Raw genomic sequence first — 15,291 nt, 5'->3', positions numbered from 1 at the left:
AGTCGGAAATTGCCATTAGTGCTTTTGTTTTATCCTTCTAGCATGCACCGGAAAGAAACAGTTTCTCATTTTCTAATGCAGAACCAACAGTATGAGAATATCCTTTTGAGCTGCCGGGATGCTCTGGTCTCAGAGCATGACTTTCATAACTGTGAGGGAGAGCAAAGAGGTTTACGACAGGGAGCACTTCAGTTGTGAGCTGTAATGTTGCGATTGAGTCTGGAGTGATGTTTATGTTCCTAATGAGAATCGTTTGTGCCCGTAACCAGTACAAAGAGGAAACAGAGTGGGGCAGCCCATGGGGAGGATGTCATCGACCCTTCATTCTTACAATACTCTGCTCATTTCCAATGTATTTTAAACACAGACTGGGGAATACATCTCCGGATGGTCTACTGCCTTCTAACTTACATTTTTAACCCACATATGGCTACCCTGAGAATGCTTTCTAGTTAGATATTCAAGTGCTGAGTCATAACTATTAATTTTGCCATATAATATTTTCTTTAGTTCGTTTCAAAGCTTAATTATTGTATTCAGTTTCAGCAAGTAAATTAAAATAAGATCAAACAATTATGTTTGGTAGTCCTAAGTGACTTTCAAGTGATGTAAAAAAATGTATAAAACCAGGAGTATCATATTTCGTATTCAGCAAAACTAGTTATACATTGTAGAGATTATAAGAGGTAGAGAGCAGACCACAGATCAGCCATGTGAAATTCACTTTGGAACTCAGTTTCGGTGTCATTTTCTGGGAAAACCTCATGTGCCCCCTCCAGCCTGACACAATGGCTGTCTCTTGCTCCCCAGGCCTGACCTGGGAACCTCTGCTGCTCTCCCTTGGGGTTAACTGTCCTGGTCTTGGGATTGTTTGTTTCCCTAACTCTGAGGGGGGCGGTTCCTTGAGGATAGCCCACCCCTTTCTTGATTTGTTTCTTGTCTCCCCCATGATGACTAGCACCTGGTCTTGGACTGAACCCTATGACATGGCCATTTTTATGGATCAAAAAAACCCAGCTACATATCAGCAATTCCACAGGGTTCAATCTAACAGCTGCTGAAGTCTGTGATTATTAAGTGCAGAAGCAAATGAATTAATGTACGGTAACGAGCACAAAGCCAGCTTTATAAGAAAGAACCACAGTACCAGCCTCTCAACGCATGAAGAGCTCAGCAGACTCTCCAGAGAGCCCTGGTGCCCAGCGCTATGCCTGAAGGCCTTAGAAGAACTCAGAGAACCACAAACATGATCAGAGATAGGCCAAGAGATTCCTATGGGATGGGAAAGCTTCAGAGACCTCTGTGATTTGTCAGCTCAAGGAGGGAAGGACTGGGTGTTCATTTTTCTACTAGGAAACCGGTTCAAATTGTAAGCATGCAGATGAGAAGGAAAGAATTCTTGGGAGGGCAGGAGGATTATTAGGGACAGCTGGGAAGTTTTTCCCTCTGGGCATCTTTAAAAATAGTGTGGACTCTCATTTGTCACTAATGACTTAGGGGTAAGTCTCATTTGGCTGGGGAATGGGGCTCAAGGACCTCTCAAGGGCTTTTCCGGTCATGAGGATGCAACGTGAGGACTGGGTGAAAACAGAGCCTTGCTCAGACCATGTGACCAGAGCAGACGGTGGGCAGGCAGCCACTCCAATGATTCCTCAGGCACAGACTCGGCTCCTGCCCTGCCAAGTGTAACTCACACGCTCTGGCCGAGTCTAGCCCAGCGCACGGCGATGCCCTCCATCTCTACCCCCTGGCCGAACGCTTCTACCAGGGCAGCCTGTCTACACAGCAGACCTAACAGGAATGCCCAGCGGACCACGGCAGTGCTTCTCAAACTTTTTTGAGTGCTGGAATCCCATGGAAGGCTTGTTAAATAACAAGATCGCTGGGCTCCACACCTAGAGTTTCTGATTCAGTAGGTGCCATGAACTGAAGGTCTGTGATTCCCCCAGACTTCTAATGTTGAGTCCTAATCCCCAATATATGAGCAGGTGGGGCCTCTGGGAGATGTTCGGGTTGTAAGAATAGAGCTCTGAATGGTGTTAGTGGGCTTATAAGAGAGGCCTCTTGCACTGTGAGAGCGTACAGTGAAGGTTGTAAATGAGCCAGGAAGAGGGCCATCACCCAGCACCAAATCTATCAGCACCTTGACCTTGGGATTTCTCAGCCTTCAGAAACCCGAGAAACGAATTTTTGCCTGTAATGTGGTATTTTTATTACAGCAGCCTGAACAAACTAAGACAGTAAGTGAGGTAGGGCCAAAGAGTTTGCATTTATAATAAATAAATGATGCTGCTGCTGCTACCACAGTTTGAAAACTTCTGCACTTAAAATAGTTGATTTTTGATTGAAAGTCACTGTCAGAACTGTTTTCCGCTGCTATGCACGAAAACTCCATTGTACTGCGTCCTACATTAATTCAGAGAGCAGTTAATTTATCAAATCACACTATCCTCCACTTGACAAGCGATCTCCAAAACTCCTTAGTTAGCACTTAGTTACAGCTCTTGGTCTTCAGAGGAAATAACAAGAATTATTTAATCTTTCATAGTTTCTCAGGGGCTGTGAAAGTATAAAGCATACTTCACATAAAGAGTTCAGGTCATAAAGATAGGTTCTGGAGTTACATCTAGAATAGATGTTGATCGGACAGAGCTGATAAGCCCAGGGGTCACGCTGAAGATGTATGGTTTCTCATAAAAGTCCCCCAGTTCTCCCTCAATGAGGAGCACATCCAGGATATTAAGTACATCCCCTTGAGAGATGGGACAAGCAAACATCAACACATTTTTGTGTACTGCTTCTGGGAGTGTAAACTGGAACAATTTTTTGGGAAGGCAATTTGGCAACTTACCCCCAGAGTTTCAAGATGGGTATACTTTTGGCCTAGCCAAGCTACATTTAGTGGCTCATTCTAAGGAAATAATCAGACCAGCTGTAAATGATTCAGGTCTAAGGATGTTGCCCACAGTATTGGTTATAATTTGAAAAGATTCCAAATGACCTAAGAAGGGGAATGACCAATAAGGGGAACTGGCTACATAAGTTTGGTTCAGTTATGAATTAGAATATTGTTCAACCACTGTGAATAATACTGAAGATGAATATATATTGGAAAAAACATACTGTAATGAATATTTCTGTTTCTTTCTAGGAAAGGGATGCCTATGAACGCATGACGAATCAGTCTGGAGGCTTACCTACGAACAAGGGGTTAACAGAGAGGGGTTTACCATCTCTGTGTGACAAAATTACAATAGCTTTTATTTCTCCTCTCTGTGGCTCTATTTTTAAAACGAGATAACAATGAATAGGTATTGCTTCTGTAATAATAAAATGTGAAGTTTTAAAAATGTATAATATTTTGGTTAAAAAGCCAACTGTAAACATGTGAAAAAACACACCAACTTGTTTAATCCATCGCTTGTAAGTACAACTGCAGAGTGTGTGTGTGTGTGTGTGCGTTTGTGTGCGTGCGGGCATCTTGAATTTATGGAGGGATCCACTGCCAAGCTCCTTCCTCCAGAAGGTACTGCTCTACAGCAAATGGGAGCACAGAAGGGCATGTTTGGATTCCTATCTTGACTTCCCTGTGCGTCACAGTATTTAACCTCTATGTCTTAGTTGTTTCATCTGTAAAAGGGGTGTGTTAATACGGCATCTACTTTGGAGAGCCGTGAGGACTACATAGTTCGGTGCCTCGCATGTAGTGAGCACCAACAGATTTCAGCTGTTACTCTTATTCCGAGGATGGATGCTGTCACTGAGCTGCTTTCCAAAGTACGACCTCCCACTAGCAAAAGAGAGCAGAGGTAAAAACAAGATCAGTGAACACAACGGAACCCTCTCCGAGCTGCAAGCTGGCCCAGCAGGGAAATGGCGGCTGCAACAATGAATATTTGGCAGAGCCACGCATCTGGGCCGATGACAATGGACTCAGTACGTTTAGAAAGAGAGCGTAAGACAAAGTGGGAATTAGAGACAGAGGCGGCCCGTGAAATCCGGTGCTGTGGAGTACTGAGGGTGTTACATGGGAAAAGAGCCAGTAACAAGAGGAACAGAAACACACACACACACACAAAATTAAGAGAATGTGGGTTATGAAGACAATATGGGATGAAAGGATTAGAACTGTTGAGTCCCCGGGAAAACACTCACAAAGCAAAAGCACAGGTCCCTGTGAGCCCAGCTCAGCAGTAGACAGCCAGCAATGCTATTTCTTTGTGTATATCGTCATTTTAACACACTTTCACATCGGTGGGCTTACACCTGACCTGGCCCGTGCAGTACTTGGGAGGGAGCGAAAGGGAAATAGTTGATTCTTCTCTGAAACTTGAGCCAATGGAGACTTAAAAAAAAAACAGTTGTTTACAGTGTATTTTTTCCCCAGCCTGGTTCCCAAGTAGTAGTCCCTGGAATGATTTCTGGGAACGACAATTCCTCATAGACAGGAGTTGCAGAAGGAACCAAACGTGACTTTAGACAAGTGGGAATTAAAGACAGAGGAGGCCCACGATATCTTTCAGGGATGGGGACTAGTGAGGGTATTACAGGAGTCTAAGATCAAAGAGGCTTTTTAACATTCCCATCTTATTCTAAAATCTTTTTTCCAAGCTTTCTAATCCGTTCTCTGACATTAATTTATTTCCTTGCAAGCACAGAGAAAAGACAGTCTTCACACTTCAACCAAGGCACAATTATTTGGAAGTCTATATATCTGAAAATTCAACTTTAGAATTGCCTCCAGACCAGAAGTTTAAAAATGAGACAGGCGCAGGGGAACAAGACTCAACAAGAACACTGAACTGTGGCATCTGAACTCTCTAAGCCCTTTGGGAAATAAAGATTCCCCAATAAATTTGCCAGAAGAGCTGCTTATTCCTGACTTAAAAATGATTTTAAAATAATTCCTGTCTTGGATGGAGAAGACAGATTTTTACCTGACTGTAGTTGAAAACGGTATCTGTTTTCTTTCTTTTTTTTTAAAAGAGAAATTTCCTTGAGCACAGACACCTGTGAACAATACTAATCATCAACTACGGGATTAGAGAAAATCAGATTTTACAGAGTATTAAATTGAATATAATGGCCCACCTCGTACAGTAGCACAGGTTTCATAATGGTATATCTAATTAGAGAAGTGACTGACCACCTTGTGTTAGTGAGAATTATACCCCGAGGCAAAATTCAGGGCTGGGGCATGGGTATGTGTGTAAGTCTGGTGAGGCAAAAAGGACTAGAACCTCATCTGGCCTTTCACCAACCACTGTACATCTTAGAATCTTTGACTGTACATCTTAGAATCTTTGAAGTGGGAGTTACTTATACCAAAGAGAACACCAAAAGGCCAAAGCAACCTCTTTATTGCTTTGTGAAGTTCAGTCCTGTGGACACATTATTTAAAAGAGGCAAGCTAGGGGTGCCTGGCTGGCTCAGTGGGTTAAGCCTCTGCCTTCGGCTCAGGTCATGATTCCAGGGTCCTGGGATTGAGCCCCGCATCGGGCTCTCTGCTCAGTGGGGAGCCTGCTTCCCTCTCTCTCTTTCTCTCTGCCTGCCTCTCTGCCTACCTGTGATCTCTCTCTCTCTCTCTCTCTCTCTGTTAAATAAATAAATAAAATCAAAATTATTTTTTAAAAAAGCACAGAAAATAGTACTCCATTTAAAAAAATAATAAAAAAAATAAATAAAAGAGGCAAGCTAATCCCAACTGATTGAGGAACAAGTCACCTTCCCAAAATACGAAACTGCAAAATTACATTTACCCTCTTATCTACAGTTCCCCATCATTTTCTCTCCCTTTCAGTGATGGCCTTTAGAAACTGCAAAAAGAGTGCAGGATGGCCAAGTTTTTGAATACTCTCTTACATTTTTGGTAACACAGAAAACCAGGGAAATCGCTGGGACACTGGCATTATACTTATGGGAAAACAAATGAAAAAACCCAAAGCAAATATCTCCATCAACTTACTTGTTTTTCAAATTTTAGAGAAAGAGGTCAATGTGTTTTTGAGGTTTTTACTGAACTAGACTCTACAAGCATTTAGAACCATGGAATTTTTTTTGAACCATCAAAACCACTTCAAAAGGCAGCTATGCTATGGGAGACCCTGGGGATTTAATATACATAATTCCTGCCCTCCCAGGGGCATGGGGCTTAATGACCCAGGTGCATGTACAGTGTGACATGAGGGGTGACAGAAGGAAGGTTCTGTGTTCTGTGGGGAACACCTTAGGGGCCATCAAATTGTGGATCTCAGAACTAATGCTTCCCCCCAGAAGTCCTTTCAAAAATGAAGATGGTCTATGAGCGCCTGGGTGGCTCAGTGGGTTAAAGCCTCTGCCTTCAGCTCAGGTCATGATCTCAGGATCCTGGGATCAAGCCCCGCATCGGGCTCTCTGCTCAGCAGGGAGCCTGCCTTCCCCTTCTCTCTCTGCCTGCCTCTCTGCCTACTTGTGATTTCTGTGAAATAAATAAAAATAAAATCTTTAAAAAAATAATGAAGATGGTCTCTGAGCACAGAGTTAGCTGGAAAACCCATCCAGTAACGTAAAAGGCAGCACTAAATGAGTATGCTCAGATTAAACAGACATCTCTTACAACTCCTCACATATTACTAATATATGTTTTTAGATTTTTAATTTTAACTAGGTCTGTAAAGCTGTCACAGTGAAGGAAATAAGCAGCCACGTTGTTCTACTGAAGAGCAAAATAATTCGCAGAACTCCATCTTCCTAAAAGTCTGCCTCAATATCAAGGCCTATCTAATCTCTTAGGCTTTTATTGTAGAAAACTCTGAAAGATAAGACAAAAATTGCAATTTTGCTTTAAAAAATTATCGGGGTTTAATGCAAGTTCCTATTGATTCTTATTCACTAAACACAATTCAGAAGATAATTTTAAGAGAGTTTGGAGCCGGAGAAAAAAATCTTAAGACGAAAACCTGCATACAAATGTTTATAGCAGCTCTACTCATAACTGCAAAACCTAGAGGCAACCAAGGTGGCCTTCCACAGGTAAATGGATGTGGTATACCCATACAAGGGATCAGTACTCAGTGATTAAAAACAAAGAGCTGGCGGCACCTAGAGGGCTCAGTGGTTGAGCCTCTGCCTTCGGTTCAGGCCTTGATCTTGGGTTCCTGAGATCGAGCCCCACATCAGGCTCTCTGCTTGAAAGGGAGCCTGCTTCCTTACCCTCCACCCCACCCCCCCATCTGACTGTCTGCCTACTTGTGATCTCTGTCTGTCAAATAAATAAACAAAATCTTTTTAAAAACCCAAAAAACAGAGAGCTGTCAAGCCACAAAAGACATAGAAGAAAGAAGCTTAAAAGCATATCATTGTTAAATGAGAGAAGTCAGTCTGGAAAGGGTACCTACTGTATGATTCCCACTATAGGACATTCTGGAAAAGGCCAAAGTATAGAGACAGTAACAAGGTGAGTGGTTGTCGGGGGCGGGAGGGGAGAGAAGGTGAACAGGTGGAGCAGAGGGGATGTTTAGGGCATGAAAGGATTCTTTGTGATAACTGTCATGGGCGATACAGAACATGATGCGTTTATCAAAACCCGGAACACCGTGTAACACGAAGAGTGAGCTCTAATGTAAACCACAGACTTTCGTTAATGACATAGCAGTACTGGTTCATAATGATGACAAAGGTGGCACACCAAGGCAGATGTCACTAATAAGAGCAGTTGTGAGGCCAGTGGTGGTGGAGGATATAATCAAGAACTCTGTGGTTTTTGTTGTTGTTTTTTTTAAAGAAGAGGATATCATCTCTTATTTTAAGATTTTATATGGCAGAGAAAGAGAGAGAGACAGCACAAGCAGGGGGAGATGCAGAGGGAGAGGGGAAGCAGGCTCCCTGCAGAGCAGGGGAAGCCCGATATGGGACTCGATCCCAGGACCCCAGGACCACGACCCGAGCTGAAGGCAGTGGTCTAACCAACTGAGCCACCCACGCGCCCCAAGAGCTTTGTGCTTTATGCTCGATTTTTCTGTTAACCCAAAACTGTTCTAAAAAGTCAAGTCTATCAGAAAAATTGCATGACAGGTTAAAGAGGGAAAAAGACGGACTAATCTGAACAGAGACATTATTGTAAAATGATGTGAATTCCTTTCATGTCACACACCTTAGCTTACGATGGCCTATTTTTGACTGAAACAATATGTGTCTAGTTAAACACCAGGACATCAGTGTAGAATTATCTTTGCTTCAGAACTGGAGGGGATGGCAGAGATGAAGAAACAGGTTGAGATAAACTTAGAAATCAACCGATTGCGCCTACCAAACACTCCAAATGTTTCTGAAGAAGGAAAATTGTGTATGGTTTGTTCTGGAGCAAAGTACATATGTTTAGGTATTGTGGGTAAAAATATAGTTGCTTAAGAAGCAGTAAAAACACTGCTGAAATTTTTATTTAGAGTAACAGATTGGCATGTACCCAGAATTACTACATATGACTGCACCTAAATGGTTTAATGTGGCTAATTTTACAGAGTCTTTAAGGGTTCTTAAAGCTCTTTATCAATATAAATGATCCACATTTTCAGCTGTTTTAAAATTCAGGAGAATAAATGTTCCACTGGCTCATTAGACGGGTGTATAGCCTCGGGTCAGGAGTTTGGCGGTAAAGGTAAATCACTCCAGTTCCAACCCTGCCTGCACAGCTTCCTGGCTGGGTAACCTGGGGTAAGTTACTTGACTTTTGTTTTGCCTTGCTTCCCGCATATGAAAGGCGGGAACCATAGCAATAGTTACCCCATGATTAGATGAACGAATGCACAGAATCACGTGCCATACGGCTCTTGAGCATTAACTGTTTTTGGTATGGATAAACCGACTTTAGGAGACCCTGCCTTTTGGGGAATCACGTAGCATGCTCCTGCAGACAGACAGATGCACAAAGACCCCCCCTCCCAACGGTGGTACTTCTCCCACTTTGGGGAAACTAAAAATGTTAACATGTTGGACTCCTCCGCTGACCTGTGAAGTCAGTGGGAGCAGGAGCTAAATCTTTGGCATGTGTGTGAACAAAGTACACCAAGGAAATAGTTCTCAGAATAAAGAACCACACTGATTTACTTCTTACTGGGAAAGTAGTTTTAATTTCAACTAAAACATATACTGTTGAGTTGAAAGGTCTTCCTCCTCCCCCACCAAACGAGTAAACCAGGTCAAGTTTTAATCTACAGTACTTTGGCCTAATGATATTGCTATATATCAGTTTTTAAGATCATTTGTGTTCTGAAGTATTTCCCTGGGTGGACTTGATGATTCTGGGACTTTGGGCTGCGAGGCCACTATGTTGAAAACAGAGAAAACAGCAACTTGAGGGTCACACTGAAAATTAACTGCAAGTAGAGATGGACCCCATTTTCAGCTGGTGAGGGCTCTAACTCACAACACAACAGTTCCGGATAACAGCGAGTCTGCGCTTCTAGTTAGGAAAGGCTCTAGTGAATCCAGTGAGTGCAATGTTAGCTTCTGTACCAGAGACTGATATTTATTTAATCAGGATGGGAAATAAGAGTTGGTAATATTTGAAGAAGCAATAAAGTTCCTATTTTCATGTAAACGACCCCAAGTAAACACCAAGGGCAGCAAACCAGAAAAACGCCCCAATGAACAGAATGGCTTCTAACAGACGGCCTTTTCTGTTTCATTTTAAGCAACAGACAAGTATTTAACTAAATTATTCTCCACGGACACTATTAAAATGGCTTTCCTGTTGTTATCAGAATGGAATTTCAGATCCACTTAATTTCAAGAAATTGACTGAAATTCAAATCACAAATCTGGTTTTAAATGGTGCTCTGTACTCTATGCACTATTTATGCTGATTACAGCATTGAAGTAGCTGGGCTCCGATAACAGAGTTAATAGTATTAAATCAGAGATGCCAAATTAATTTCTTAGATGTGTTCATAAATAGCTCTAAAATTATTATGAGCCTTGACGGTTGAAAAATGTTCCCATTTTCTTACTGTTCAGTGGTGACATAATTTAGATCAGATATACATTGAAAATACAAGATTATAATATAAAATTATATTATAAATTATAAAACTATGAAAGAGGACCCCTAAGGGGCATCTAGTCCAATGTCCTCGTTTTCTAAGTAAGGAGTGTAGTAGTTGAATGCTTGTGCTCTCGAGTCAGAAAGACCTGTGTTCCAGTTCCAGATTGGCAAGTTCTTCACTATGTGACCTTGGGAAGGTTACTTAGCCTCCTCAAGCTTGATTCTCTTCAAGTGTAGAATGGGGATAAGGACTGCACTAAGCTCTAGGTTTGTGGTAGGATTAAATGGGATAAATATGCAAAACATTCAGCTCAGCACAGAAGATTGGTACATTTTAACTACTCCTTAAATATTAGCAGTTATTATCATCATGACTAAGAGTGACTTCCAAGGCAATGTAAGCAACAACAAAACCAGAACACAGAGTTCCTGACACATATCACAGCTTTTTTTCATCTAAATACAGTACCTGGGATAAAAGACTTATTGGCACAGACAATATAAGTATAACCCTACATCAAACAGAAGGATAACTAATTTCAGTCTTTCTGTTACTGAACTGATCCGAATATTAAATCAGCGATTACTTCTGGAGGTCTCAATTTCATGAAGATTCACCCATACTTAGCTTTCCATGAGCAATCGACATTACATATTTGCCTTCCTAACTGTTTAAATTTTTAAATATTTCTCACAGGATGCCTGCTCATGTAAAATAAAACAACGTATATTGGCCACAAGTAAGAGCTAGGGTTCACTTGGTAACAATGTTAAATTTGACTCTGGTTAGTTGCTATATGAAATGAGTCTACTATTCTTAATCTGTACTGTCAGGTGTGGCCATAGCCTCTATACATCTGTTATGGAGGAAGCAAGGATAAGGGACACATTTAAACAAACAAACCGACAAGGGGGTGGGGAAGGATAGGGTGGCTGGGTTATGGACACTGGGGAGGTATGTGCTATGGTGAGTGCTGTGAACTGTGTAAGACTGATGATTCACAGACCTATACCCCTGAAGCAAATAATACATTGTATGTTAATAAAACAAACAAACAAAATTACAGTGGATGTGTAGTATGAGTAAGATTCGGTTTGGGTAGTAGAGACTCCTAGGAATCCGGGGACCAATGATCACAGACATTTATAGTTGTCATTTTTGTCAATATTGACTGCCCTTACGTGATTTACTCAGAGTTGAATATTTTTTTCTTATACTAAAAAACAAACAAACAAACAAAAAAATACCCTCAGAATTGAGAAGCCTCATAAAGAATATTGGCTTTATACAATAAACTCTCGATAGCTGAGCATTTGATAATCTTTTACTTAATTGGTGGTCTTCACAGTAAATATTCTCAGATTGCTTAAAGCGTTTTCTTGCAATAAACTAAAGACTGTCTCTTAAGCTGGAGAATGACTAAAGTACATACAATTAACTTTAAATCTTTAAAAATAAGAGTAAATGCCATGTGGCATAAATACATTAGTATGTCCAGCAGATATCAACTCACACCACAGTCAGATAAGCTCAAGTATAAACATGAACAAAGCCCAAACACCTTTTTATGTAACAGTAATGTGATTCAGCAGACCAGCAGATGAAGAAAATAGTCATTTGAAAAGTGGCAATTTGTAACCATACCCAGTATTTAGTATTTCAGCAACTAGAAATAAAATTGTTTGGCAAACTTACCCGCATTTTTGCACAGGCATCTTGGGTTGATTCTGTCCCTCTGAGCTCTTTTATCAGCATAGAACCTAAATACTAAAATACAAAACAATTCAATGGTTTATGAAAAAATATAATAAATAGGAGTTGCGATTTAAAACCAAACTGTGGAAGTCCTACTGGCTGGGTTTCCTGGCTGAAAGTTGTTGGATAACTTTTATAAACTAAGAGTAACTAGTCCTAACAAATAAATGCTTTTAAAGAGAGAATGCTGTAGAATTAACTTCAGTTCTGAGAGCTGTAAATTGCTCTTTATAATAAAACCGCAGCATTTTCTAAAGATGCCATCTTTCAAATCATATTTAACTGCAAAATGGGGGCATCTAAAAATGTTTTCCCTTTTTTTTTTTTTTTTTGAGGCAGCAATGTCTGCAAAAATAAATCACGCTACTCTCCACGTAATTACAGGGTTGTATGAGACAGCTGAGAAGCTAAGCGATATGCACCCCATTTGGGCTGAGTTGGCTGCGTAGGTAATTAACGTTAGGGAGCTCTCGGGGCGGAGATGCAGTTTGGGGTCTCAGCGTTCACAGCTGCGCGCCCAGTGCTTGATCCACCTGGGAATGAGATGGGCACAAGGTGGGAGCCTGCGGGGACGAGGAACGACCTCTCCGTTGTTCCAGAAGGGGGAGAGCCCAGCTCCTGGTGCAAACCGACCACGGAGGGGCTGAATGGGGTAGGAGAGATGAGAGCGCCCCCTCCCAGGAATTACCAATCACTTTTTTGTTAGGTGATCTGATCCAATACTGCCTCGGTGCCAAACGCCACTCACTCTCTAAGTTCTAGCTGGGGGGCGGGGCGGGTTGGGGAGGACGACAAAGAGTTTGTAGCAAAATGTCTATTTTGCCTTTCCATCAATTGACTCCTCTCCAACTTTTCGAAACTTCAATAGGGTTTCTTTCTTTTGTCATTTTTTCCTTCCCTAATCTCCTAACTGCCCCCCCACAAAAAAAAATAGAGCGCGAAAGAGCTCTATGTGTCTTTAAAAAAACAAAAAAACAATAACAAATGAAAATCATTATTTTGCTTACATGGCACGGGGCAAAAAACCGACTGTAAAACGGGCGTGCGGACCCGGCACTGCCGGACGCGAAGAGGGGCGTGCCTTAAAAGGGCAGGGGGCGTGGCTAAGGGCCCAGCAACAAGGCGAGCTCCAAAGGCTCAAGGGTTTGTGGGGCCTTTGAGCTTTGCAGGAAGGAGGCATTTCAGTTCCACAGTCTGGGGGAGATTACTGCTGAGATGAACTCAATGCTCCAAGATAAGCAGGCAGTAAAAGAGGTATAGATAATAAAACAAACAAAAGGCCGAAATTGCTAGGCGACAACCAGAATGCCCACGTCTTAATCAAATTAAGAAAAAGGATCTCGGAGAAATCCTTGCCTTTTCAGCTATGGGGGAATTCTACCCTAAGTGAAACATTTCTTTTTAAAAAGAGGTGATTTTCCTTTTCCTGCTGCAGCCATGACAACCACCTGTCCCCAAACCTATGGTATTCTTTCAATATTTACCTGTTCATATTACTTGTAATTCTCAGCTCAGCCTGATTCTCTCTCCTATTAGAACAAGGTATCCAGTAATAGAACCCTAATGAAAAAAATCGGGTAGTAGACCCAGTGTTTTGAGATCATTGGTCAGTGAATGTTGCTGTCTATATATGTTATACTTATATGCATTTCCATTTTAAGACTGTGCTTTAACATATTTCATTTAAAATATACAACTGTATAAGAAGAAGGCAAAATAGACCGTAAGCTTACAAGAATAGAAGGGATTGTTAATCTCTATTTACTTGGACATTCTCAGTATAGGAAAGGCTACTTTTAAGAAAAAGAGAAGGGGAGAACATTTTAAGAGTTTCATTGTATTTCGGTGTATTTCCAATATAAAAGTAAACAAGCGAGAAGTACACCCTCTATTTAAGAGTTTCATTGTATTTCGGTGTATTTCCAGTACACCCTCTATTCCCGCTGGTACCCAAATAATGAATAGATGGTAACTTACAAAAGCTTTGTAATCACACGATTGGAAGATGAGCTTTTCTGGGTGGTGCTGCCAGTACTGAACTGGAGTTGAGGCTGTGGCTTCATTTGGAGGTCGCAAGGTAATGGAAGGTTCTCCCCAGTCTCCTGTCTGAAAATCACATTTATTCTAGAGGTAATATGAGCAGTTGGCAAAGTTCATTCCCTATAGTTAGCCTGAGTTCATTTTACACATGTGTGCTAGAATGGGCAAATGCGTCTGGGTGTATTATATGTGTAGAAATACTTTTACTATTTTTTTTATTGGTTTTATATATGTGATAGCATCATATTTCCCAAGGCTGAGTTAATTTCTCAGGCGTGAAAGAAGTTATTCCATTTTTAGAAGGACACCCTAAGCTACGTGATTTTAAAATGAAACATGGAGATATTCATAAATGATGCACTAATTCATAATTTTCTGTTACAACAGAAAATGAACATACGAATTTTGAAAGACTTTTCTGCTTTTAAGCTTGCTTATTTGAACTTTTTAGTCTGAATTGTTTTTACATTCAGATACACAGCTTCATGAATTTTAGTTTCCAAATACGACAGGTACCATGTACTTGGGATGAGTTTAGATCTCTGGAGAAAAGGTAGTATAAGTGTGATTCTAAACAAAATTTCACAAGAAAAATTTACAAATGGATGACTAGTTTTCCTCATCTGAGTTCACTTGTATTGATAAAATGCCACTGTGACAGTCTTGGATGTATTCAGCTACCTTTCTCAGAAAACCTAAAGCACAAATGAATAATAAACATTCCAATGCCAGGTTTGGTCATATGTGCATATACATGTACTTGAGGATCTTAATTCACAAATCCAGGCAAATGCACATATGATGGTGTATCCCACTAAGACAGCCCCAAGACAGAAGGACATCCCATCCTTCCGTCTATCATTTTCCATGAGGTTAGCTTCGACTGGTTTTATTACTATAATGGCCTCGTGTGAGCATCTATAAAGTCAAAGGCTGGCGTTGGCAGGTATTTTCTGGGTTCTAATCTGATTTAGGTATTATATTAGGGGTGATTTCTCACTCTTTTCCCTGGTAGAGTTCCCAGTTTCTCAAAATTCAACTCTTTGTTCTCAAAAGGACATTAACAAAAACTAGACAACAGGTAGATTTCCAAAGTTACTCTTTTAACCTGGATCTGGCTGCTCCTGTAGAATTAAAAGAATTACCTTTCTCAGGAGTTGAAAAGGATATAAATAGGTCTCACGAGCTCCCAAACCAAGTAAAACTTTGGTCAGAGACCAAGTTCTACTGAAGTACTAACAAATGGTTTAATACTGTAGGGCTTCTTAAGGAGTATTTTCAAGGAATCTAGCGTAAGAATGTAGAATGTTGGGTGTCGGTGTACGTTTTGGGGGGGGAGAAAAAAGTCGACAGCTTTCAATAAATTCTCCGAAAGGCTCAGAAACTCCAACAGGTTAAAAACCGTGAGTCTCCAGAAGTAGCTTACACAGGACATGTGTTTTGGGGAAGAGGACTAGCATTTCAATTTTCTCTG

General features: G+C 41.0%; 1 protein-coding gene across 25 annotated transcripts in view; it reads right to left on the bottom strand.

Annotated features, from left to right (window-relative positions):
- Positions 1 to 15,291, bottom strand: part of ANKS1B (ankyrin repeat and sterile alpha motif domain containing 1B) — a 1,111,154-nt gene that overhangs the window by 41,527 nt on the left and 1,054,336 nt on the right. For all 25 annotated transcript variants that reach the window (XM_032346661.1, XM_032346662.1, XM_032346658.1 and 22 more), the window contains 2 exons: positions 13,755 to 13,883; positions 11,718 to 11,789 (listed from right to left, as the gene is read on the bottom strand). In XM_032346661.1, coding sequence (XP_032202552.1) covers positions 11,718 to 11,789; positions 13,755 to 13,883 — 201 coding nt within the window. The remainder of the gene's footprint in view (positions 1 to 11,717; positions 11,790 to 13,754; positions 13,884 to 15,291) is intronic.

This window comes from Mustela erminea, chromosome 6 (assembly GCF_009829155.1).
Source record: "Mustela erminea isolate mMusErm1 chromosome 6, mMusErm1.Pri, whole genome shotgun sequence".
Taxonomy (NCBI): Eukaryota; Metazoa; Chordata; class Mammalia; order Carnivora; family Mustelidae; genus Mustela; species Mustela erminea.
Note: the sequence above shows the minus strand (reverse complement) of the source record. Positions and strands in the feature narration are given on the sequence as shown.